At 40.5% G+C, this 24,574-nt stretch overlaps 1 protein-coding gene across 1 annotated transcript in view; it reads left to right on the plus strand.

Annotated features, from left to right (window-relative positions):
- Window positions 1-24,574, plus strand: part of LOC121943162 (neurobeachin-like) — a 256,528-nt gene that overhangs the window by 111,884 nt on the left and 120,070 nt on the right. Inside the window, exons 18-32 of the mRNA XM_042486604.1 lie at window positions 2,907-3,015; window positions 3,100-3,181; window positions 3,275-3,398; window positions 4,768-4,960; window positions 5,120-6,127; window positions 8,124-8,341; window positions 8,586-8,739; window positions 9,658-9,838; window positions 10,826-10,950; window positions 11,261-11,368; window positions 12,167-12,332; window positions 14,675-15,092; window positions 21,106-21,263; window positions 22,735-22,858; window positions 23,597-23,704. Of these exons, the coding sequence (XP_042342538.1) occupies window positions 2,907-3,015; window positions 3,100-3,181; window positions 3,275-3,398; window positions 4,768-4,960; window positions 5,120-6,127; window positions 8,124-8,341; window positions 8,586-8,739; window positions 9,658-9,838; window positions 10,826-10,950; window positions 11,261-11,368; window positions 12,167-12,332; window positions 14,675-15,092; window positions 21,106-21,263; window positions 22,735-22,858; window positions 23,597-23,704 (3,276 nt within the window). The remainder of the gene's footprint in view (window positions 1-2,906; window positions 3,016-3,099; window positions 3,182-3,274; window positions 3,399-4,767; window positions 4,961-5,119; window positions 6,128-8,123; window positions 8,342-8,585; window positions 8,740-9,657; window positions 9,839-10,825; window positions 10,951-11,260; window positions 11,369-12,166; window positions 12,333-14,674; window positions 15,093-21,105; window positions 21,264-22,734; window positions 22,859-23,596; window positions 23,705-24,574) is intronic.

Genomic DNA, 24,574 nt, shown 5'->3' on the forward strand with positions numbered 1-24,574 from the left:
GTGTTAATTAACTGCAACAACGAGTAGCCTACTGGTAGTCAGAGTAGCACAGGTCTTAGCAAACCATTCTGTCACCAAACAGGTGAAGATGTCGTTATCAAAACCTTGAATGCATTCGGGTGTCGAGCAGCTTACCTGGTTGAGTGCTCGCTTCATCTGCAAAGGCTATGTCCTTGCAGGTTCAGTTCTATCCTCAGCATTATGCTGCATGTCATCCCCTCTCTCTGCCCATTTCACGCAGAAGCTATCATGTCAAAAAAAGCCCCAAAACATAAAATTAAAAAAAATTGAATGTATTTTGACTGTCTTGAACTTGAATGTATGTTGTTTAAGTTATAAGTGAGTTGATTAAATGAAATAAATATATCATTCCATACTACTGACGTTGAATAAAAGTCAGATGCAGACCATTGAGTAATAAGTTTGAGAACCCCTGCAATAGGCAATTAGGCTTGAATCTGACAAAAAAAAAAACCCATCATAAATCAGGCTTTACATCCAGAGAGATATATAGCATCTGTTCCTGTCGCTCTTTTGAAAAAGTGGACAATTAGAAGAGCCAAAAAACTTTTGACTCGAAGCCAGTTTTGCAAATTGGGGTGCGCTTCTTTGTAGAACACCTGAATTCCTGGCGTTGTGCCGTAAAGTCATTACTTCACATAAGAGAATGGTGCACGATGTCCAAGTTACTGTCCTACAGAGTGAAATAAATAATAAAGTACCTCACTAGGATGTCAGCATATCTTCTGTATGCTGCACATTGGAGAGGAGAGAGACATAATGCCTTCGGGTAGAGAGTCTGTGATTCAAAACGCAGGATGCAGTGACGGATGGAGTAGATATGAGGGTTTTTCTGTGCTCACAATGGTGGGGTGTTCCTTTTTCCTACTGAATGGAGAGAACGGGCCGGCATAAACCCGTACTAGACGGCCTCAGGCTCAAGCAAAAGGCCTATATCCTCCAGGGACATGAGGGCTTCATGAAAGCCTGCCCTCACCCCTCACTTTAATAGCTTTCATACATTTTAAAGCACCATCCTGCTCACTATGAGCTCCAGTGCAACTCATAAAGAATTAAATGTGTTTCTTCAGCACTTTGTCCATGTTATTACTTTTGCAATTGAATTTGTCATTTGTGTTTAGTGATGTTACCTCTTTCTGGGTCGACGAGTCAAACAGCCAGTATGATTTGATCTAGAGGTTTGTTGTACTATTTATACCTTTTGGGCTATGCAGTACAAAACAATCAGAAAAAAATGTGAGAAAAGTCAGTATTCATGAACTAAAAGATAAAACATAACGACAAAAGTGCACACAGATGATGATCACTGGGCACTTTGTGTAATTTCTGCAGACATGCGGTACCATGTTTCAGAAGCTAATACAAATACAAGCCTCGTTTATTTTTGAAGGAGCTACATTGCACAGGGCAGATCAGAGTTTCCCTGTTAACAGGCACCTAAAGTGAAGTGGGCCTAAAGATAAAGTATAATTATGAAGATTGATTGTATTCTTTTTATAACTAAAAAACTGCCAGAAATCTTTGATTTATGTATTGATAACAGATTTTGAGTAGTTTTAACTTTGTCTACGGGTTACAGCATAACAAAGTAGGAAATAAAAACAATAAACACAACTAAAAAAAGACAAAAGGCTACTTATTTATGGTAGAGCCAAGGAAAAGTGACTCAAAATTCCAAAATTAGATCAGCAAAACGTTTCCCTTCTGAAAAGGTCCTGGTGTGGTATAACGCCTACAGTGGACAGAACAGAACCTTGTTGCAGGTGAACCATGTGCAGCTGCGCCCGGTGGACTTATCCCTCCTGACTTCCTTACATTCAAGATTGCAGAGAAGCTAATATAAACAAAGGTACTTAGTCTTGTAATATTCTGTCTAGAGTTAATTTGTGGATGCTCCGGTTCAAAACAATGAAAAACTTTTCTATGAATGTCATCTTAGAGCCACAATAAAGGCCAAAATGTGGTCTTTAACAGATGGAACTGCTTATTTTTAGCCAAGTCCATTTCCTGAAAACTTATGGGCCCTACTGGTCAGTTCATTGAAATTAGGAGTCAGCATTGAATAACGGCATTAAACAGTCAACAGTCAAACGTGTGTTTTAACAATGTGAATCACTGTAACCAAGAGAGGTCCTTGAGGAAACAATCATACATGTGCACTCAAAATACGAGGTGGATTGGTGCAGTAGTTTTCGAGATTAGCTTACTCACGTGCCACACAACCAAACACACAACCCCCGAAGTTACAGCTTATGCTTGGCAGAGATAACAATCAAGTTTATAGTATTAGAACTAAATATGCTTCCTGCTTTTTTAATTTGTTTTATCCTTAGATTTACTGGGCCCAGCCTCCCACTGTACCTCTTCGGTTGAGCAGACTCGAAAGTTAACCTCAACCTGTTATGCATCATCAGTCTGCCCTTTTCTCCCAAATTTCCATATTTATACATTCAAGAGAAATGCTACTCTTCTTTTAAGTGTCCAATTTGCCAGCCTCTGCATTATACAAAAAAAAAGTTGAGGTATTAGAAAGTCCCATCTCATCTTGAGGCAGTGGCAGCAGCTTTGGCTTAGCATTGTAAAAGCAGTCCTTATGCTGTTTGCAGAAGTAGTTTGTCACTGTTGAACCCATTCACCTATAGTATGCCTCCATTGTATCTTGGAGCCATTCCTAGTGACAGGCTAACTTCGTTATCCTACACACCTCCAACGAAATTCCCCCAATTTATGACAGCAAGCAGTTCCTGACACTTGTCTCCCGAGCCTGGCTCTGTGGGTGAGAATAGGGAAGCAAGCTGACGGCAGTCACTGATCCTTTCAGTGGCTTAGGGAGCTCTAAACAAGCCACTTTACCATTATGTCTGTGTGTGCGTGTTTATCCACAGGAGGAAGGTAGAGATCATGCACACACACAGCCTCTTCACTCTCCTGGGAGAGAGGCTCATGCTGCACGCCAACACTGTGACCGTGACGACCTACAACACTCTGTACGAGGTAACAAAACATTTTCCTCCCAAATATATATCAGCATTACTGCACCTGTGTAGAGAATGTGTGACTGACGTCTTCTCTCCGCAGATTCTGACAGAGCAGGTGTGCACACAGGTAGTTCACAAACCTCATCCTGAGCCTGACTCCGCTGTCAAGATTCAGAATCCAAGTAAGCCTGTAAAATGTCACAGTGAGTTTTATTCTTCTAAAGTTCTCTGGTAAAATTGACAGTATGTGTTTTTATTTGTGTTTGTGACATCAGTGATTCTCAAGGTGGTAGCCACCTTGTTGAAGAACTCTGCCCCCAGCACAGAGCTGATGGAAGTTCGGCGTCTCTTCCTTTCAGACATGATCAAACTGTTCAGCAACAGCCGAGAGAACAGACGGTGAGCAGAACGTAAACCCCCTTTTACTCATCCACTCTATCAGTTATGTTGCTGATTAATGTATCAAAAAAAAGATGGGAAAAAAGGCACACTGTTCCCCCTCCTTGTACCATATTTAATTGGCTCATGTAGCTACACTCACGTTGGTGCTAAGTCATCCTTATATATCCACATGTTCTCCTGTATGTGCCTCAGTGACAGCTTTTGACAGTCTTCCCATCTCACATCCATGGTGATATACACACACACTCTCTAAAAACATATTGCAATTAAACTGTAAGTCTTTGGAAACCACTGACCTAAATCAACAACATAATTAGCCTAAAATTAATAAGCAGAAAGTGCTTCTTCAAGTTAAACTGTTGAATGAAGAAGAAAAAAACAACTCTTAATTGGTTTTCACTTGCTGCCCCTTTTCTATCTTGGCTGCCATTATGTTTTGTGAGAAGCTTCTGCCAAATAAACAAATGAATATATGAATGGCCAAATGATCAAAACAATCTGTTGTAATGCAAGCAACAAAATAGCAAATAGCACAAATATGTTATTCTGTGACAAAGAAAGAAGCTGAGCAGAAGCAGAAAAACACTAACAATACTTGTGATGTGCAAAGTAAAAGGTCCAGTTTGTAGGATTTAGGGGGATATTTTGGAAGAAATGGAATGTAATATAATAAGTAAGTTTTCTTTAGTGTATAATCACCTGAAAAAAAAGCATGTTTTTTGTTACCGTAGAATAAGCCATTTATATTTACATTTGGAGCAGGTCCTGGTCCACGGAGTCTGCCATGTTGGACTGCCATGTTTTTACAGTAGCCCAAAACAGAAAAAACCAAACACTGGCTCTAAATGGGTCTATTTGTATTTTTGTATTTTGCTGTTGGCTGCTGTGGTAAGCAGCCTCTACGCAACAAGAGCATTGGTAAAAAAAAAAAGAAAAAACATTTTCTACCCAAAAACTTTCATTCAGTGTTTTAACCAGTTTAAATTACCGTGTCACTGAGAGGAGAGGCCGCTGCAGATAATTCGACTCCTAGTAAAAACCTCCTGAACATCTGGATCTTAAGTTATAAGGGGAAAAAAACCTGTTAAAAACTCCTGCACAACGAAAACTGAAGGAATCCTAACCCGGGAGTTCACACTTCAACTTAAACCTGTTTCAATCTGCAATCCTCACTGCTCGATGCCACTAAATCTTATAAATCCTCCTAATGTGAAAATTATTCATTTTACCACCAACATCAATAATGACTGTCAAACTTGCTTAAGATAAGAGGATCAGAATTCACTTAAATGACTCACACTGTTATTTTCCAGCCTACATAGGGCAGCTTTTATGTGTTACTGATGTGGTGATGTGCGTGTTGCAGGTGTCTGCTTCAGTGCTCCGTGTGGCAGGACTGGATGTTTTCTCTCGGGTACATTAACCCTAAAAACTCTGATGAGCAGAAGATTACTGAGATGGTGTACAACATCTTTCGTATTCTGCTTTACCATGCCATCAAGTACGAGTGGGGAGGATGGCGCGTGTGGGTGGACACACTCTCTATTGCCCACTCTAAGGTGAGTACTGTACTATACAACAAGAGGAAACACTGACCTCTGCTGTTGAGGGAGACATTATTTTTTTTTGTCTTAACCGTTCTTTCTAAAAGGATATCCATAGCTGTTTGCATCATAAAAATGTGGCTAACATTCTCTTTAATGTTGCCCTTTTTGCAGGTGACATATGAGGCTCATAAAGAGTACTTGGCTAAGATGTATGAAGAGTACCAGCGGCAGGAGGAGGAGAATATTAAGAAAGGAAAGAAGGGTTTGGTCAGCACCATCTCTGGTCTGTCTGCTCAGGCCGTCGGCATCAAGGGAACAATAGAGATCAGAGAAATGGATGATAACTCGCAGACGCCTGAGAGTGAGAAGGACTATGAGAGCGCAGACTCGCACAACCTGCTGGCTGAAGGGAAGGGGCCTGAGGAGGGTCTCAGAGGAACAGAGTGTACGGTAGATGGGGTCAGAGTCGAAGTGCATGACCTGCTGGTGGACATCAAGGCTGAAAAGGTGGAGGCTACAGAGGTGAAGCTGGATGATATGGACTTGTCCTCTGAAACTCTGGGAGTGTCTGAGAATGGAGCGCTGGTGGAAGTCGATTCCCTGTTGGATAATGTTTATTGTGCTGCAGTGGAAAAGCTCAACAGTAATGTCAACAGTGTTTTGGTGCCAAAGGGCAGCATGGACGACCAAAACACACCCCCTCTCATTACTCTAGATGATGACAAGGACAGCATCCCTAACAGCAACAACTTTCTTTTTGGCAAGGTGACAGGCAGCATGGAAGACAAGCTTCTGCCTGATCTCAGTACAGCTGAGCCTCTGGTGCTGCCCAGCCCGGAGCCTCCAGTCCACACCAGTGCCAGTGATGAACTAGGCCTTCTTGCTCGCATGACAGGCAGCTCTGAGCTTGGCTCCTTACCCAGTATCCTGGAGAAGGATGAGTTTGAACTGCAGGCAGCCCTGGAGGGCATCAGCTCTGTTGCTGCTACTGAGGCCGAGTCCTCCTCCAAAAACCCAGAGGTCACTGGCGGCACAGCTGCAGCGGCATGTGAAGGGGACCCTTCAGCTGTTGAGAACAGCAGTGCAGCAGATGCAGCAAGCAACACTTCTGACACAGAGAGATCAGAAGATGGCAAAGACAAGGAGACGAAGAAGATTCAGACAACAGCCACCACACAGGTTGTTCCAAAGCTAAGTCCCTTTTTACACAAAGATTGCACCATAGGGCCACTATAAAATCCCTTCTTTATGCTGCCTTTGCATTTTACATAGAAAGAAACGAGTACGGCATCGTTCCGCTCCAGTACACTGCATGCTGTAGTCAAAAGAGGTGTGACCGGTGTGACCGGTGTGACATGTACCACATCAGCATCAGCCTCTAGTGTGACATATAACATATGCTTCCTCAGCGTTTTCTAAATGATAACAATGGCACAATATGTCAATCACAATCACTTACTGTCTCTGTTATATGGCGACTGATCTCGTCCTCTGCGCTCGGGGGGTCGAATCTCATTGTTTTCTCAGTTTGCGGACATTTACTGTCCAGTCATGGACATGTTATGGAATTTCACAATCACAGTTTGAGGCCTGGAAAAGTCATGGAATTAGTTAAAATGATTTAAAGTCATGGATTTGTATGTAATGAAATTGTCACATTAATCTTTCACGTAATGTAGTATGATAAATTTATTTTCTGTTGCTGTCATTGTAACATAGCTCTAATATGCATTGATGTGTGACGTTTCGTTTATGTATTTTTCATTGGTTTAACCCCCTTTGTTCCATTTCTCTCTTTATGTATGCAAGTTGGCTGAAATTATGTTTAAATTGAGTTTGAGAAAAACGCCAAGCAAGTAGGTTTAGAGAAAAAAAAAAGTATTAATGAATCCTTGAAAGTCGTTGAAAAGTTTTGAAATTTTGAAAATATGTGGGAACCCTGATTACCAACACTGTTCTTCTCCGAATAAGCTGTTAATTGCTGACAGCTGCTTTTTAAAATCCCCACGGTGTGGTCGCTAACGTAAAATGTAAATGTTAAAACGTCAAACTTTACCATCCCTGGTTACAGCTTTCCGGCTTTACATTTTACACCAACTTCATTTTGGAGCTGTCACTACCTCCATACCTGGCTCAGAGGCGAGACAACTCTTCCCTCCCACTCCACGATCGCACCTTATACCTTCGCACCTTATCGCACCAGAGTGGCGAAGCGGCCTAACAGCATGATATTCCTGATAGGCAGTGTAAAACTAGAGTTCATTCTTGCAAATATCAATTTATCCAGGAATGTCCAACACAAAAAAGACAGTCACCATTTTTAGGTTTTCACATGAAAGAAATAATAGAGATTCACTGACTTGACCAGATTGAAAATGACTGTAAAGCTCTGCCAGAGGGAAATATAACAGCAGACGATCATGAATAGTGAAACAGAGCAGTGTCAGGTTCACAGCAGGAGGGAGACCATTTGCCATTGTCAGGATGTGTTGGCCTTTCGTGAATAGTTCTATATTAACAGACCCACAGGGATCATTCATTTCCCCAACTGTTGTATTATCGGGGACAGGATGGCCTGGTGCACATCAGGCAACGTCCCTCTGAGACTCAGGAAAGTGGGCTGCTGGAAGAGTCGGCTGAGCCAACAGGAGGGCAGAAATAGACAAAGCATTATTCTGTAACGTCCGCCTGGGATTTGTTCCTTGCTCCCGTCCTCTCGAAAGAACTGTGCTCTTTCTCAGAGGTCGGGCTCTCTGCCTAACCTGGGTCACTGATGAAGGGCCAGTGGGAGGCCAGGTTTATTTTTAAACCTTTTCTGTGCTGTTGCATAATTGCTCATGTTCAATGCATCGCCACTGCTTTTTTTACAGGCTTTTTTGCATCACCTTGCTGACTCATTCAACTTATGTTTAGAGGTTGCATTAAGCCTGTTGTATTTTTTCTTTTCCCACAGGCAGGAAGAAGTTATACAAGGACTCTCTTTAATCTGGCAATTCATCATTCATAGTGAATAATATGACGGTAGCATTATATCTCATTGAGGATGCACCATCCATCTTGACAGAAAAATAGGATTAGTAACTAGTCTGTAAACAGTATCTCATGATGCACAGTGATTGTATATGTGATTCCAAATTAATCTTTCTTTTGATTTCTGCTGATTAATTTCCATCAGAGTCTACAAGGCCGCCTATCCACTCAGATGGAGAGGGACATTCGTGTGGACTTGGGCTTCAGGGGCACACCCATGACAGAGGAACAGCGACGGCAGTTCAGCCCCGGCCCACGCACCACCATGTTCCGCATCCCAGAGTTCAAATGGTCAGCCATGCACCAGAGACTGCTCACTGACCTGCTGTTCGCGCTGGAGAGTGACGTCCATGTCTGGAGGAGGTGTGTGAAGTGGTTTATGTGCGCTTGAGAGAGACAGGGAGGGAGGATGAGCATGGAGTTTGTAGTGATAATCAGATTACGCTGAATTTATTTATCATTTTATTGCTCTTTTTAAACACATATTTAATCTACTTTTTTATTACCACTAAAAGTGTTTTTAGTTTACTGCACAGTAAAACATAATTTATATATTGTGTAAAATGCTTGTACCCATAATGATATTTTTTTCCTTCCTCCTCTGCAGCCACTCCACCAAATCTGTCATGGACTTTGTTAATAGTAATGAAAACATAATTTTTGTCCACAACACCATCCACCTCATCTCACAAATGGTGGACAACATCATTATCGCCTGTGGAGGGATTTTGCCTCTTCTCTCAGCGGCCACCTCTCCTACTGTAAGTGCTCCTCGCTGTCTTCACTGTGGGGGAATAACGCCATCTAGTGGTAGTTTATTATAACCTTTTGGTCTGTGGCTGTCTGTTTGTTATGTGACAGAATGTAACTGTGGGAAATAAGACATTTTTATGTTTATTGATTTGGGCCATATTTATTTGCGCAGCTTCTCTCCACTTCAATTAATGCCGAGGACATTACTTTATGACGAACTTTCCTCAATGTCATTCATGTTTACGTTTATCAATCTACAGCAATTATCAGATTTAATTTGCAGTTTTGAACTGAAATGGAATTTAATTATCTTCTTTTGTTTATTTTGTCTGTGGAGTGCCAAGATTAATATTTATGCAATTTTAATTTCTCCCTCTTAATTACTGTTTTCACAACCCTTTTGTGCTCAATATTCATTAAATATATCTAAAAATGTACTATCCCTCTGGACCAGTGCAGTTGGGATTCTTCTCAAATATTTTCCTTAGAAAACCTTTCCATGTTTTATCACAAAGCAAATGAGTGCTAACAAAAAAAATGTCTGCTTTGGCCTTGACCCCTCAAAAAAAGCATTTGACAAAATATTACTTTGGCTAGAGCTGGATAACCAGCTGAACTGAGATCAAACTCTCCACCAACGTTTAAAATTTTGAATATTGTTCTCAGAGGAGGAGATCCTACTCACACTCTCATAATAATAATGGTCCATGCTGCTGCCCTCTTCCTGGCCACTTAGTGTTTCTGTCCTGAGTTTAGCAGAACCTACTACTGTGTTTATATCTGTGGCATGCCCCTCTCTCCATATTATTTTGCATGGTTTTGTAAAAAAAAAAAAATAATAATCACAACTTGTGTTGAGAATGTGGCAGAGATGCTTTTGTACATGTGCACCTTAGTTTGTATGACTGGTGTCTTTCCTGTGCAAGACGGAGTTGGAGAACATTGAGGCAACACAGGGCATGTCCTCAGAGACAGCCATCACTTTCCTGTCCCGTCTCATGGTCATGGTCGACGTGTTAGTGTTCTCAAGCTCCCTCAACTTCAGCGAGATCGAGGCTGAGAAGAACATGTCCTCTGGTGGCCTGATGCGTCAGTGCCTCAGACTGGGTAAGACCATGATTGTGTATTTGCTGCTGTAGCTGTGAGTTTCAGTCAGTGCAGTGAGCCAGTAAAACAATTACAGTATCTTTATGCTGGGATTTGGGGAGGTAAACGGCATCTTTTGCCAGTCACACTGGAAAACTGATGAGGTAGAAAACACCACAACAGTATTCTCCTCACAAACTAATAATTCCCCTAATCCCTGAAAATCCTCTGTTTGATCAGCAAAGCTAATTAATTTGAGTTCTTTGCTAATTGTATGCTCAATTGGAGAATGTGCAGCGCTAAGAAATTACAGGATCATCATTCTGGAATTCATAACAAGCAGAGTGAATCATTTGCATTGCAATCAGGTACTCTTTACAAATGGTAGCCTTTGTAGTTTGTCATTGGTGTGTCTTGTAAGATTCACGAGTTCCTCTCTGCCCTTGTGTGTGTTTGAATGTGTCTGTACATAATAGAGATTTGATGAATGACATTTGAATGCAAAGCAGATAACTACTAAATTCTGGTAAACCATAACTGTTTGATACAAAAAGCAATCACAGAAAATAAGTGTTTTTGGTCTATTTTTATCTGCTTGAGTGAGAGTGTGTCTGTGTCAGTTTGTGCCTGTGGGTCTGTGTACCCGCGAGCCTGTATTTGCTGGATTGTTGACTCCAAGTTGTGCTCTGGGGGATGGGGAATAGCCTTCAGACTTCACAGTGTCCTTGTTGCACACATACAATCTCTCATCACTGGCTTCAGTGTGAAATCAGTCTGGCTGCTGATTTTACTCCCGGCCTCAGTCCCAACAGCCTGGAACAAACAGTCATCAAAGATAACTGATTAATTTTAAAGAAGTCACGCATGTTATCAGATGAGCAGACTGGGATCTACAAACAGATGGTGCACCAGTGTTTTTGTTAAGTGGATGTTCGTGTGTGTGTTTGTGTGTGTGTGTGTGTGTGTGTGTGTGTGTGTGTGTGTGTGTGCGTGTGCACGTGTGCGCAGTGTGCTGTGTGGCAGTCAGGAACTGTTTGGAGTGCAGGCAGAGACACAGAGACAGGGGAAATAAGTCTTCAATACCCAACAACAAGACTCAGGAAATCCTGCCAAATGTTTTGACCTCTAACAAGGTAGGATTTGTGGTTTCTGTGCCCCAAAAATACAATGCATTTCACTGTGAGAAGAATTTTGTCCCATGCTCATAATGTGACCTGTAGTGACGCTAAATCCGTTCTCCTATTCTGAACATCATGTGTAATTTCTGTGGTACTAAATCTGCACACTAGCATACAAATGAGGATAGATTTTTTTTCTGTTGCACATTTGACCATTTTCTAATCTTTCAAATCATGCAAAAAGAAAAGTAACAGCAAAAACCAGTTTCATTGAGCTTGGACTGAACAGAGTAGCATGTCATATTGTGTTATCTCTCTGCTTTAGACAGCCATAGAGACTGTCCCTAGTAACCTGTCTCCCATCAAGGATCCTGATCGCCTTTTGCAGGATGTGGACATTAATCGACTGCGCGCTGTGGTGTTTCGTGATGTGGTGAGTGCAGCTGTACGTGTGTGTGCGTGTGTGCGTGTGTGCGTGTGTGTGTGTGTCTGTGTGTATCTCTGTGTGTCTGTATGTGTGTGTGCGCATGCAGGGTTTGTAAATGCACCACAGGCATGTTTTTGTGACAGAGATTTGGCTGCCGTTAGAGAGGATGAAATTAGGATTTTTGTTTCTTTGGCAGACAGATGTATGCAATGCAATACCTTTCAATCAACAGGTGAAGCACCAAAGGTGTCCATGTTGAGTGAGCTGCTGTCTTTTGAACACAAGCACTGATTTTTTAAAATTTATTTCAACATAGTTTTTATTTCTGTTTAAACAACTCATACAATCATATTCATAAGCGTGCCCAGTTTTTTCTTTTTTGTGATGTTTTCTCTGCTACGTCCCCATAGACCACAAGTCTATAATAATAATAATAATAATAATAACAATAAAAACAATAATAATAATAAAAATAATAATAATAATAATATAATAACCGACAAGAAGAAAAAAAAAACATTTGAGCTTAAAGAAAGAGGTGTGAATCAGAAGATCAGACAAATACAACAGGAAAAAAAGGTGGATGTGGGGTGAGGATATTACCTGGGGAAATTGATATACTGAATTTTCAAGTAAAAATTTCAAAGCAAGTATTAGAAGCCTATTAGCGAATACTGGCAGTACCTTGAATGTGTTTTCATGCTCTATGCAGAGTGCTTTCCTCAGAAAAAAGCATTTCAGACAGCAGTGGATGGCGTGAAATGAGATCTTCTGAACAGAGCATATTGTGATTCCTCTTCACAGGATGACAGTAAGCAAGCCCAGTTCCTGGCTTTAGCTGTGGTGTACTTCATCTCTGTCCTCATGGTCTCCAAGTACCGCGACATCCTGGAGCCCCAACGTGAGACTGCCAGGATAAGCCACTCAGGACGTAGCATGCGTCAGGAGATCAACTCACCAACCAGCACAGGTGTTGACAGCTGTGTGCTACCTTCCTTCCAACCATTCTTCCTGCTCACTAATCTTAGCGTGTGCTAACTGCGTCTGATATATATGAATGTTAAGTGCCCTTGGTTCTTTCTGATGCTCTGCTGCCAGCTTGAGTTGAAAGCTCATTCAGTAAAATAGCAGGGATACCCTGCCTGCACTCTGCTGCTTCACCTATGATTTATTCATGAGCGCTGCTAATTGCACCGCACAGAATTAAATGTGGAGGCAAATGGAGACTGGGGCTGGAGATGGTATTTATGAACTTGAATAGGCATCATCGTTCTCTCTGAAATGAAAGGTAGTCTATGCCTCAAGTCATAAATCATACATTAAGCCACATGAAAGGAAATCAGTGGTTGCCTACAAAGGTTTAACGCAGTGTCTGCTGCAGTGCCAGCTTCCTATTATGAGATGCACGTGTGAGCATACTTGATCAACTTCCATTCAGACAAAAGGCGAAGTGAATAAAAGAAACAAGAGGAAGACAAGAGAGGCCAGAGGAAATATGAAAATGTAATTTGAAGCACCATCAACGCACAGAGAGAATGAAGAAAGAGAAGATGAGCAGTGAGAAGTTGAGAGATGGGGAAAGCAGCAGCATGCTGGCCAACTACTGTGGGTTTGTGGGGCAGTGGAGCCAAGCTTGCTATTTTCAGCCCCATCTGTCAGTGCCCATTAGGCAAGCAATCCACCAGAGGAGAATGGGATCATAGAGGTTGCTGGGAGGAAGAGAGGCACACTGCTGCCTTCATAAATTTCACCAGAAAATGGGGAATTTTCCAGACGGCATGTGGCAGACGATTGTGTGGTGGACCAGGAAGCCAGACGACTTGCTGGCTAAATCAGGCCCCACTGACCTCGTTAGGGGGCATGTGATGAATATTAATATAACTGGCCTTACACCTACTGTAGGTAAGCACTGGGTCAGAATGAACCAACACCAGACTGGAGAGGAGCCTCTGCGGGGAAGAAAAACAAACATTTTAATGGGTCAAGTTGATCACTCTATAGAAAAGCATTTTTAACATATGATGAGACAGAAAGCTGCAGATTTCAGACTCAGCATCTCATGTATACAGTAAGGTACAATATACAGTAAATTATGTTCAAGAATAATAAAGCAGCTGCTCCTCTGTCACTGTGTCTAAGCAGTTAAACAGAGAGCCTCCCTGGGCTTTAGGCAGGAGGAAGCTGAAGAAAAAGATTCATGTTTTATTATCATAGATGGGAATAACTGAGCAATAATCTCACCAGAGGATCAGAGCTTCTGGAGTGAGATCTGAGACGCGGCATTGGCACATGGCTCGTCATACACATGGCTCGTCATACACATGCTAAATTTACTGGTAAATTTGCTGGCTTTGGAATGTTTTATTCATTGGAATTGGTTATTTAGTTTTAAAAACACATTCCTTACTTCTCTTGACAACTTTTATTTTGATAGTAGGCATATGTAAAGACTATTTAACGTAAATATAAAGAGTAATGTTGATCAACTCAAGGGATTAACAGAAAATTAAATTATTAACTTTTTTTATCATGGAATTAATTTATCCAGTGAAAGCACAAAACAGGAGTTTCTAACCTCTAACATGGGAGGAATTTCTTTGATATCATTGTAAATTTCATAATTCTATTGAATTTTATATATATTATTATATTATTATATTTTATATATATTAGTATGTTTTTTAGACTAAACTATTAAACTACCTCAGGTGGCCACCAGTGTTGCTCGACATTAATAATCGGCTGAATTTATGTTTTGACACCGCATGACTGAAATTCAATGTCCGTATGTATAATGCCAACATCAATTTGACATAGAATACTGACAACAAATGACAATGACATTTTGCTGGTTTTAAGTTGTGTCCTTAAGTAACCAAAATCAACAACTTCAAAGCCTCTCATTAAAACTTCATTGTAGAATAATGACAGTTATAAGGTATGTAGAACAAAACCCAACGTCTGCAAAATGTCAAAATGATAATGTCTACACAACAATTCTGACATCCTTAGACATTTAAAATGTTGTCAACCTGATTATCACTCCAACAAAATTTTAATGTCTGTCAGCTTAAAGAGTCCAATGTCTTTCTGATGTCTTATTGACCAGCTGGGATTAATAACAAATGATAATGAAAGGGGTATAAATGGAATTTAATAAATATTCATAAAGAATTTAATCAACACAACAAATATTATGCAATGATTGAATGTAGCTATTAGTACTGTACATATTTTTTATATTTTTATATATATATGTGGTTAACTGTAGTCTCTGCCCGTCATTCTCTGTCTTTTCTGTTTGTTCTTCAGAAACACCCCTAGCATTTGACAGCAGTAAGGACCATCCTGTGCCATCAGACCTCCACATGGAGACCTCCCTCCCCCACACAGACTCTGGTATTGGAGAGGAGCAGGTAGCCAGCGTGCTAAACGGGTCTGATCTGGACCACAGCGCAGGGCTGCTCATATCTACACTGTCCTCAGAGGTGAAGAAGTCGCAGGAGAGTCTAGCTGAATCACCGAGCGTGGAGGTGCTGAAACTGTCCTCCTCCATCATCAGCATTAGCCAGCCCAACAAGGGCATCAATGTCAAGGAGATTCTGAAGAGTCTGGTAGCAGCTCCAGTGGAGGGCATGGAGGCCGGGCTGGAGCCCATGTCCCACCCAGACCCTGCTGCCAGCGCCCAGGCCCAGGCCATGCTGCCCATGCAGTTTCACTCCTTCGACAGGTGAGAAGGTGTCATCAGTTGGTAGTCTTTTGTGCAGAAAATCAGTTTTTTAGCCAATTTATTTACACTTTATGTCATCATAAACCATTTTGCAACCCTTGCTGTATGTTTTATGTATTCTTCCAAGCAAATAAGGATTCTGGTTTTTTTTTATAGTGTGAAAATTAGTTTACATTTACATAAGTTGCCAAATCCATGTATCCATGTGTATTTATTTTGGATTATTATTATTAGTAGTAGTAGTAGTAGTAGTGGTAGTAATAGTTTTTAATTCATTTTTAATCAAAGTCAAATCAACTTGCTGGATAAAACATGGCATTAAAACACAGTTATAATGTAAATTTGACCAAAAAAAAGGCATTGCAGGTTTGCAGCATTTATGGTTGCAGTATGGTCCTTTAACTCAGTGGTTCTCAACCTCTGGTGTCAACAACCCCAAAATTTGTTACACATGATGTAAATGTCCCCAATTTGGTAAGATTTGGCTTCAGGAACCTCCGTCTGAAAATATTTTGGTAGCTGGATACGATTAACCAGAAATCTGCAGTCAACTGCATTCGAGGAGATGACTGATAAGGAAGTAAAATCATGATCAAAATAGTCTCTCTTATGATTTTTACTCACACTGTCCTCTGTAGTGAATTAAATAATGAGAATAAATGACTCCTCATTTTTTTGTGGAACCCCTGAAACTCTCTTAAGGAACACAGGGAGTTTAATGGACTCTTGGTTAAGAACCACTGCTTTAACTGATATTGAGATTATATTGGTTTTGATAGGAAAAGCAAAGAATATAAAAGAGATAACAATTATTATAAATTTGTCAGTCATGCTTGACTGTATAATTCTCTGTTGTTTACACTTCTCTGAGGACGGCTAGCAAACATTTCATGCCATAAAAGATGTGTGTGTACGTGTGTGCTATCACTCCAGTGACCGTAAAATGCTGATGTTAATCCCCACTGTTTATCTTACTTATCCAGTAAAGCACTAATGGTTTCTAAGTAGCATGCAACACATTATTCATTTCAGGCCACTTGTATTGAGCTCATCCCCCACAGCAAGGAATCCCTGTGTTTGAAAAGGTCTCTGAAGAACTGTGGCACTGCTGCGGTTTATTTACGTTCCTGGATTAGATAAAACCACACAGTAATCTGTCTGGATTTGGGAGTTTACAAACCTGCTCTTGCAAGGATTTCAAGCTTCAAGCCCCTGATCCCTGTCTCCTATGGTTGATGAAGTTTTGAAAATCATAATTTTTCTGAAAGTAATTTGAGTTGGCATAGCACAAACAAAAACTAATCCTGTCCTCTGGACACCAATGTTTTAGTGAAGTGTGTGTGTGTGTGTGTGTGTGTGTGTGTGTGTGTTTGTGTGTGTGTAATCACTGCCAGGCTCCAGAGAGATGGCAGAGGACACACTGAGTCAGGACGAACAATGGGGCCTCCCCTCTTTTTAATGCATGCTGCGGCTGCTGTGCGGTCCTGAGGTGAGCCTGATGAATAGGGAAAAAGATGGAGGAGTATGTGGAGAGAGGACAGCTGAGAGGGTGGGGGTCTCCAGGGCGTTGATGACAGATTAAACAGAAGCAGCCTCACGCCACGCCATGGCCAGCTCTGTCGCCCTCACTGCTCACACCCCTAATGGGAACTGGCAGCCTGAAATGAGTCGCCACTGCAAAGTGTATTATTTTTGAAATGCTTTCACACAAACCCTCCTGACCACATATACAACTTTGTCTCATGCTTTTCATGTCACTCCCCCTCCAGCCTCTATTTGCTGTGTCTAATTGTTTGCCACCTGCCAGTGAAATGAGCTGCCAGACACGGACAGGCCTTTCATTTGTCTGTCAGGGTGACAATAGATTGGGAGTGACAACATCAAAAAGGGAATAGAGAGGGGAAAATGGCTTAAAGTAGAGTGCACAGGGGCAGTCGTAGAGTTGCAAAGGCCCCTCCACTAGAGACTTTCATAAAGGAAATTTCCATTAGACCAGATGGAAATACAGTACAGAAATACTTCAGTAATCCGTAACTTCCCCTCTCTCCCTTTCCCCTCCTGAGAAATCCCCAAATTAGCTCCTTTAGATATTATTTGTCAAAAGATTTTTGATTTTTTTCCATGATGTAGAGCAATTATAGTTGATTTTAACTGAATTTAGGAGTGGAATGTAAGCACATTTCCTCTGTAATGTTCCCTGTATTCCAAAATAAAATGCTATCAGATTCCATCTGTCGGATTTATAAAGGAAACATTTCTTTGCTTATACTTTGCACTGCAGTCATCTCACACAGCTGCGGACCTCATTAATATTAACTCCAAGATTAATCCGTGCTTTATTCTCTGCAACTCAATTAAGACAATTCTATTAATAAAATATGCGCTAGATAATCTATACATGATTCATGAGTACTCAGCTAATGAATTATTCAGTGAAAGTGGTCCATGTTTTATCTACATCCTGTAGATCTAATGTAACCTCCCAGCCATGCCAGAGAAGCAGCAGGCTTCTGCTAGAAGATGCAAGCATAGGATGCATTTGGAAAGGGAGATTAAATTCATGGCAAGTTCCAACAGTCAAAACACGCCAGTGATGTTCTGATATCTGTCCGTGAGATTTCACAGAGGAAAGCAGCACAGATATCTACTAAATAAATGATACTTGTCATCAGTGTTCTTCAGAGCACAGCTGTATCTCTGGAGATAATCATTTTAGATTTTAAACTATTCTTTGACTCTCTTGACTGAGTAGATTTTGATCTGTTAGATGTTATTTTACGATTTTTTGGTATTATATGGATGTTTATTAACAAGGCAACAGTGTGTCCCTTAATGTGTGATCTACTTTTTGTATATTTTATACATAGAGGAGATGCGGAGCTATTCTATCGTTACAGAAAGCATTTGATAATTTTGAGAATTGGTGTGCAGTAGAAGCACAAGCTGAGTTAGGTTCGTTGCTCACAGAGTCCAGCATGTTTTACTTAATCTATGAGATGGTCTGTAGAAGCATAATTGCAACATAAAACAGTAAAAGTCTGTGTTGTTGTTGAAGGAGGATTCTGGGGATTTGCTTCAGATGACAGCAAGCTTAACTCGTGACAGAGCAGAGGCCTGGCCTGTGTCACCCAGAGTAACTGCCGGAGATTGGACGAGACATTATCTGGCACCCTCACAAACCCAAAGGCCAACTGCAGACCTGATAAGGACAAGCTTTCCTTCTCCTTCTTGTCAGAGAGCTCTCGCAGAGCCAAGTTCACTGCATTATCTGTAATACTCGGCCAATCAGATTGCATGCGAGCATAGGTCTGGTGGGTTAGTGTTGTGTCTGTGCTTTCCTGCGTTGTTACATGAGGTCACGAGTGTAACTTTCATCTCAAGTCTTAACAAGCTTTTCTTTACATGTTTAATTCATGAGTTCTGCCCCTTTCTCTTTTAGCACCATGTGATGTTTTGTACAGTAGCTTCCAATGTTAAGTTGTTTTCCATAGTCAGCATCTCTGTTAGAGAAATTTCTTTCTTATCCAATCATTCTGGCTTTGTTAAGGGTTATGTAGCTTTAGATAATATACACCGTCTGCTTGATATTTGAGGCATTTTCCAGGTACTACATAAAGACTTATTTTATTAGTTGATGCTGAAATATCATTTGACCAGTTGCAGTTGTTCTACTTGTGGAAAGTGCTTAGCCTGATTATTGATTTTATTAACATGAATACTATTGCTTTACACTAATCCATATGCAACTGTCTTTCATCTCCCTATTACAGTATTAAGAATTATTAGACAGGAACCATGTAGACGTAGTCCTATGCTTTTATCCGTGCTATTGAATCTTTCTCCTAGTTTATAAGAGAGTCAGAGTTAATTAAACTAATAATTCTTCATTCAGCAAGGCATTTTTTTTATCTTTATCTGCAGACGATATTTCATTATTTTTCCAAGATGTCAGAGATTCTCTTCCCATTCTCTTCCCGTCATTATTACTTCCCTTCAACTCTGCTGCTTCTGTTGCTGCTTCAAAAAGCTACCATATTTCGGTTTACCAGGGGGTTCCCAACTAATACAAATTGTTGGGAATATATTTTTATGTTTACATATTTAGTTATTTGAATACAATCTAGTCTTAAAAAAAACTGTCAATATGAATTTTGATATTCTTAAATCTTAGAATCAGACCTATTGGGATAGAAATTTACCAGTATGTTTTTCTCGTAGGATATGGATTATAAAAAGTATTTTTTAATTCTATGGGAAAAGGTCAAAAATTAAATTAGTCCATCTTCAGAGTACAAAGTAAACCGGTTGCTTTTCAATTCAACTCTATTTCAGGCTTTTCATTTTTGCCCAATAGTAAATTGGTTCAGTCCTACCAGTTCATCTCAACCAGATTGTATACAGACCTGTCTTATGAATGGCACATTATGTATGAGTGCCATACAATTTCTTTTTGCTGTTATTTTGTAAAGGTGAATAAATGAAAAACAAAATTACAAAGATTATCTGATTACTTGAATCATTAAGTCAGTTTGGGTTTTTTTTTTGTGTGTGTGAGCTAACGTTTTTGTTGTATGTAGGAATGTAGGTGTGTTTGCTCATTATACGCACATTATCCATCAGATATTATTTATATAAAGATGTGTATGTACAATGTGTATGCTTGTACATATGTTAGTGGATATGATTATGTGAGTTTATGGGACTTGGTACATACATTCGAGTATGTATGCAAATTTCTTTTTTTTTCCTTTTGACTGAATGTATAGAAGTATTTATAGTTTATTCTGACTTTTTAATTCTTTGATGTGCTCTCATATCTAGGGACATCATATAAAAACTTGCTGTATATAGGCCATAATCTGCAAACATGTCTGACGCTCTACATGTACGCTCTGTCAAAAAGCAGATGCTGCTCTGTATGTCTGTACAGAGCACATGCCAAATAGAAAGGTCTTGAATCTCATGCTCAGTGAGCCGTAGTTCTGTCAGTTAGAACACAGACGGTAGCTATGCAAATGCATGTCAGTAACAACTGCCAAGTTGCTCCTGGAGAGCCTCTTATTAGGGTCGGGATGTTTTCAGCTTCTCTGAGCAGAGCAGAGGGCAGCAGAGGGCCACTGGTGGCAAGAGCAGATGTAAGGGAAAGTGAAGTAGCTGGCTGGCTGGCCTCTTGCCCTCAGGTTTATGTGCTTCAGCCACTTACCTGTGCATGTGCGTGTGTGCGTGTGCGTGTGTGTGCATTGCATGTGTTAGGCTGACGGATACAGTTACAGGTCAGGATGTTTACCTTTCTGAATATACTAACATCTTGGCATGCTCATGCTGGCAGCAGAGCAGCAAGAGACTATGAAGATCATCACTGTTGTCTTTTTTTCTTAGAAAATAGGAACAGGTTTTTTTTAAATATTTATTTATTTTTAAATCAGGATTAGAAAGTCAACAGTTGAATCAAAAGTCAAGAAAATCCTGGATTTTCTGCCCCTGTAGCAAGGCAGAAAGTGAGATTTGTTATGACAGTTTTTGTACTAAAGTTAATCTGATGGCTGGCTAATTTTATTTGACCCCCTAATCCCAGGCATTTTCACAAACTCTCAATTATTGGACTAAACTATAACCTTCCTTAAAAAAGTATAATTCACCCATAGTTCAAGTCAAAGCTCAGCAGACTTGTTATAGTATTATTTCAAGAGAGTAAATTGATAATTTTGAAGTTAGTGCAGTTTGAGTCTATAATTACCACCTGCAGTTACTGCAGCACCCTGGAGCTGGAAGGGATTTAGTGTCTTGCTCAAGGGTGCTTTGGCAGGGAACATACTTGCAAAGGACATAAACCCTCAAGCTCTAGCATTTGATCTTCACTGTGCCGCTCTGCTCTCTCTCTCTTTTTCATTTCTCTTTGCAAGTTTCATTTAACTTCAAGATTTTAAATGTGTTAAATTTTGAACGTCTCAACTGTTAATAAGTATACCTTTTTAGATGCATGTGTGAGTGATGCATATTGTGTTTCCTGTAGGAGTGTGGTGGTGCCTGTGAAGAAAACCTCCCCTGGCAGCCTCGCAGTGAACACGATGGGAAGCAGCAGCAGCACCTCTGCAGGGCTGACAGCTGGCAGCACCCCTAACATCTTTGCTGCTGCCTCTGCGACCCCCAAAAGCATGATCAACACTACGGGTAGGGCATGCACAAGGTCACTGGAATACACCTATATTTAAAAAACTAAATTCAGCACTTGTAATGTGGTTTATTTTTACAAATTATACTACTTTAGATAAATTAGAGTAATTCTTAATGACCTATCTTTCTTTGATTCTAAGAATACAAACAAATCACTTTCCCTTTGTTGGATCATGTGATCCTGTTTCCCTGTGCAGGGGCTTGTTGTTACCACTAGATGGCCCTCTTTACCTTCCTGTCAGTGTCTGCAGCAGCTCAGTGCAGTGACAATTAAGAACTGCCCGTCCTCAGCCAAAATGATTCCTCCTGTTAGTACCAAAGCAAAAAAAATCAAACTGCATAATTTATTAAACAAAATAATAGTGACTATTATACACATGGAGTTCCTGTGTTTTCTGTGTTTCTGTCCGATTGACTGCAAGCCCTCTCTCCCTCCCCCTGCTGTCACGTTGCTTCTCCCGAGGCTCTGCTGCATTAAGCCAGTTCCACCTCAGGGCTCCTGTAGTCTGGGCCTCTGAAAGGACCCACTTAACATGAAGAACCATTAGGAGCTCCAACACCTTTTTAATGTGCTCCATTAAAGAAAAAACCTCTCCCTCTCCACTCTGAGCACCTCTGCAGGAATGTGAAAAATGTATCCAAGTCAAAGTGTGCATTCAGCTAAAGCCACAGGCCGTCATCCAGATCCCATGATCTCACCCGCTCTGGTTTTACCCTCTCACAAGGACCGTCAAAATGATTTTATACCTGTGCTTCACGGTTCACCTTTTAATTACTGTTGTCACAATATCCCTAATTTAGGCTTTGATACCAAAACTAGATGTAATATGTAATAATTTGAGGCGGATGTTGTTTTGATAGGTCGGTTGGTTATTAATCTTTGTCGTCTCAGTAAGCAAAATAGTCCCATATGTTGCTGCTGGTGCCAGTTTGAATAACCAGCTTAGGTGCACTTGGATTTAGTTAAAGATTGGTGCGCCCCAACCATGTTTTCAATTGTTTGACTTGGTTGGGATTTGCGCTGACTGCTGAAATCCACTGTCAGCAGCCAGATTGCGGCTGATTTTGTAACTTTTTTTTTCTTTTTACTCCTTCTGTTATTTCAGGTTGTGTGCCATAGGGGTGGGAATCACCAGAGGCCCCACAATATGATATTAGCAGAATACTTAAGTCTTGATATGTTTTTACAATTTTAAACATTTTGCAATATGCTGAGTATTGCAAAAACACATATCTGCCATTACATGAATATACAGCCTTTGGAGGTGACAGTAAAATATAATTTCAACATTACAACATTGTTAATATATTAAAGTACTTAAAGTAATTATTCTCACGTGTGTTTTTGTTGCCTAAATGTTAATCCTCACCCCTCTCTTCAATTATTTAAGATGATTAAAGACAAACATATGTATACTTATTTTAGTATTGTACTGATGTTGCATACTCCTGATGGTCTTCTCCGCAGGAGCAACTGATGCAGCCCCCTCTACCTCATCCTCCTCCAGTTTTGTCAATGGAGCCACCAGTAAGAATCTGCCGGCCGTGCAGACGGTGGCCCCCATGCCTGAAGACACAGAAGAAAACATGAGGTACAACAGAGCCCTCTCTGTTCAGCCATACTTGTATTGCTCCAGTGTTAGTAAACTTGTTTTTATTCAAAAGGTGTGACTGCTGTGTGAAATCTTCTCATGCAGATTTGTTTTATCCAAAATTTTCAATAATTTCTCTCTTTGAACTGATTGATATATTTAACCTGATCTGACGGAAAACTACGGTGCCTCTGTGCTCACCTTTAATCAGACTATATCTTTGTCTCTACACAGTCAAAAGAAAAGACCACAAATAAAATGGAGGCGTTTTTTTTCCTGAACACTACGGCAAAGTTCAGCCTAATTCTTTGTGTACACATTTCTGTGTGACTTGTTTTGACCTTGACTCATCTTCCTCATTTGCTCTAATAGTTTGTGACAGGCATCCTTAGTCCAGCTCTCCCACTGACTGCAGAGAGCCCGGGTCTTTCTCCAGAGTCTCTCTCTATCTTTCTCTTTTCAGTTGCCATGGTAGCAGTAACCGACATCACTTAGCGTAACTGTGAAGTCAATGATAGTACTATCTGCCTGCAGAGTCTTATATTTTAGATGAGGAAAGAAACAGCCAAGCTGAACTGTCTGCTCCAGTCTACTGAAAATAACAAATGGATATGAGTATAAGTATATATTTTATAATTCATTTCTCATAATTAGTTAGTTAGCCAAAGTGTTAAGTCACAAAACAACATGTAGGGAGTACTGCCTGTGTTTCATATTTTATTTTTTGCTCTATTTCAGTGCCTTTTGTGACGTGGACCAGGAGGGTCTGACACCTCCTGAGCTCAAACCCTTTAGCTCCCTGACAGGATTCCAAGCATCCTCCAGAGATGCAGGACAGTGTCTTAGGCAAGGACATTTTTGTTAGCCACCGAGGCCCCCTTCACCCTGCTTTTAATGTCATCCCTCTGCTGTGTTTTCCCAGGGTGCTGGAGGGCAGATTACACCACACACTCATACAAATCCTAACAAAACCTCTCTTCTTCCTGCTCTCGTTTTCTCTCTATTCTGCTGCTTTCTGCCCATCTTAGCTGGGAAAACAAGCCTCCCCTCTCCTCATGTTGCCTAGTATCTATGTGTGTACACACAGGAGTGCAGAGATATGTTGCAGCTTGAGTCATATCTCTGCGTGTATACAGTCTGAGGTGTACTGTATGGCTACATGACTCCAGCTCACAGTTTCTCTGAGGTGCTTAGATAATGTCAGGCAGCAGCATGTAGTGAGCGTGTGGAAGATAAGGAACTTCTCTCTGCAGTCTCGAACAAGTGTGATCCCATGTGCAAACCTGGTAACATGTCACAACAAAGAATGCAAACAACTGGTGAGAAACATGGTTTTAACATGGATTTTGACAACATAAAATCTTCTCTCATTGACATCAATGACAGCAATCATAATCTCATTGCTATCCAGTTTTGTTTGCATCCTCTGAAATGTGTTGGTTACCTTCTGCACCTACCAGGACTGGCTAAACACCAACTCGTGTTAGCGGTGCGCTTTGTGTCAATAATGAGGCCCTCACTACTCTTTTTCTGTCCTACTCTTTATTTAAATTTCTGTTTATTGTTGTTTTTTAAAATACACTTACAAATTTTCCCTCTGAATAAATATGCCTGTACATTCTTAAGTGCAAAGAGCATGTACTTAGTACAAGAACAGACAGGCAAACAACAGATAAATAACAACAAAGAAATTAGAAATGAAAATAAAAGAAAGAT

The sequence above is a fragment of the Plectropomus leopardus genome, chromosome 5 (assembly GCF_008729295.1).
Source record: "Plectropomus leopardus isolate mb chromosome 5, YSFRI_Pleo_2.0, whole genome shotgun sequence".
In the NCBI taxonomy this organism is placed as follows: domain Eukaryota; kingdom Metazoa; phylum Chordata; class Actinopteri; order Perciformes; family Serranidae; genus Plectropomus; species Plectropomus leopardus.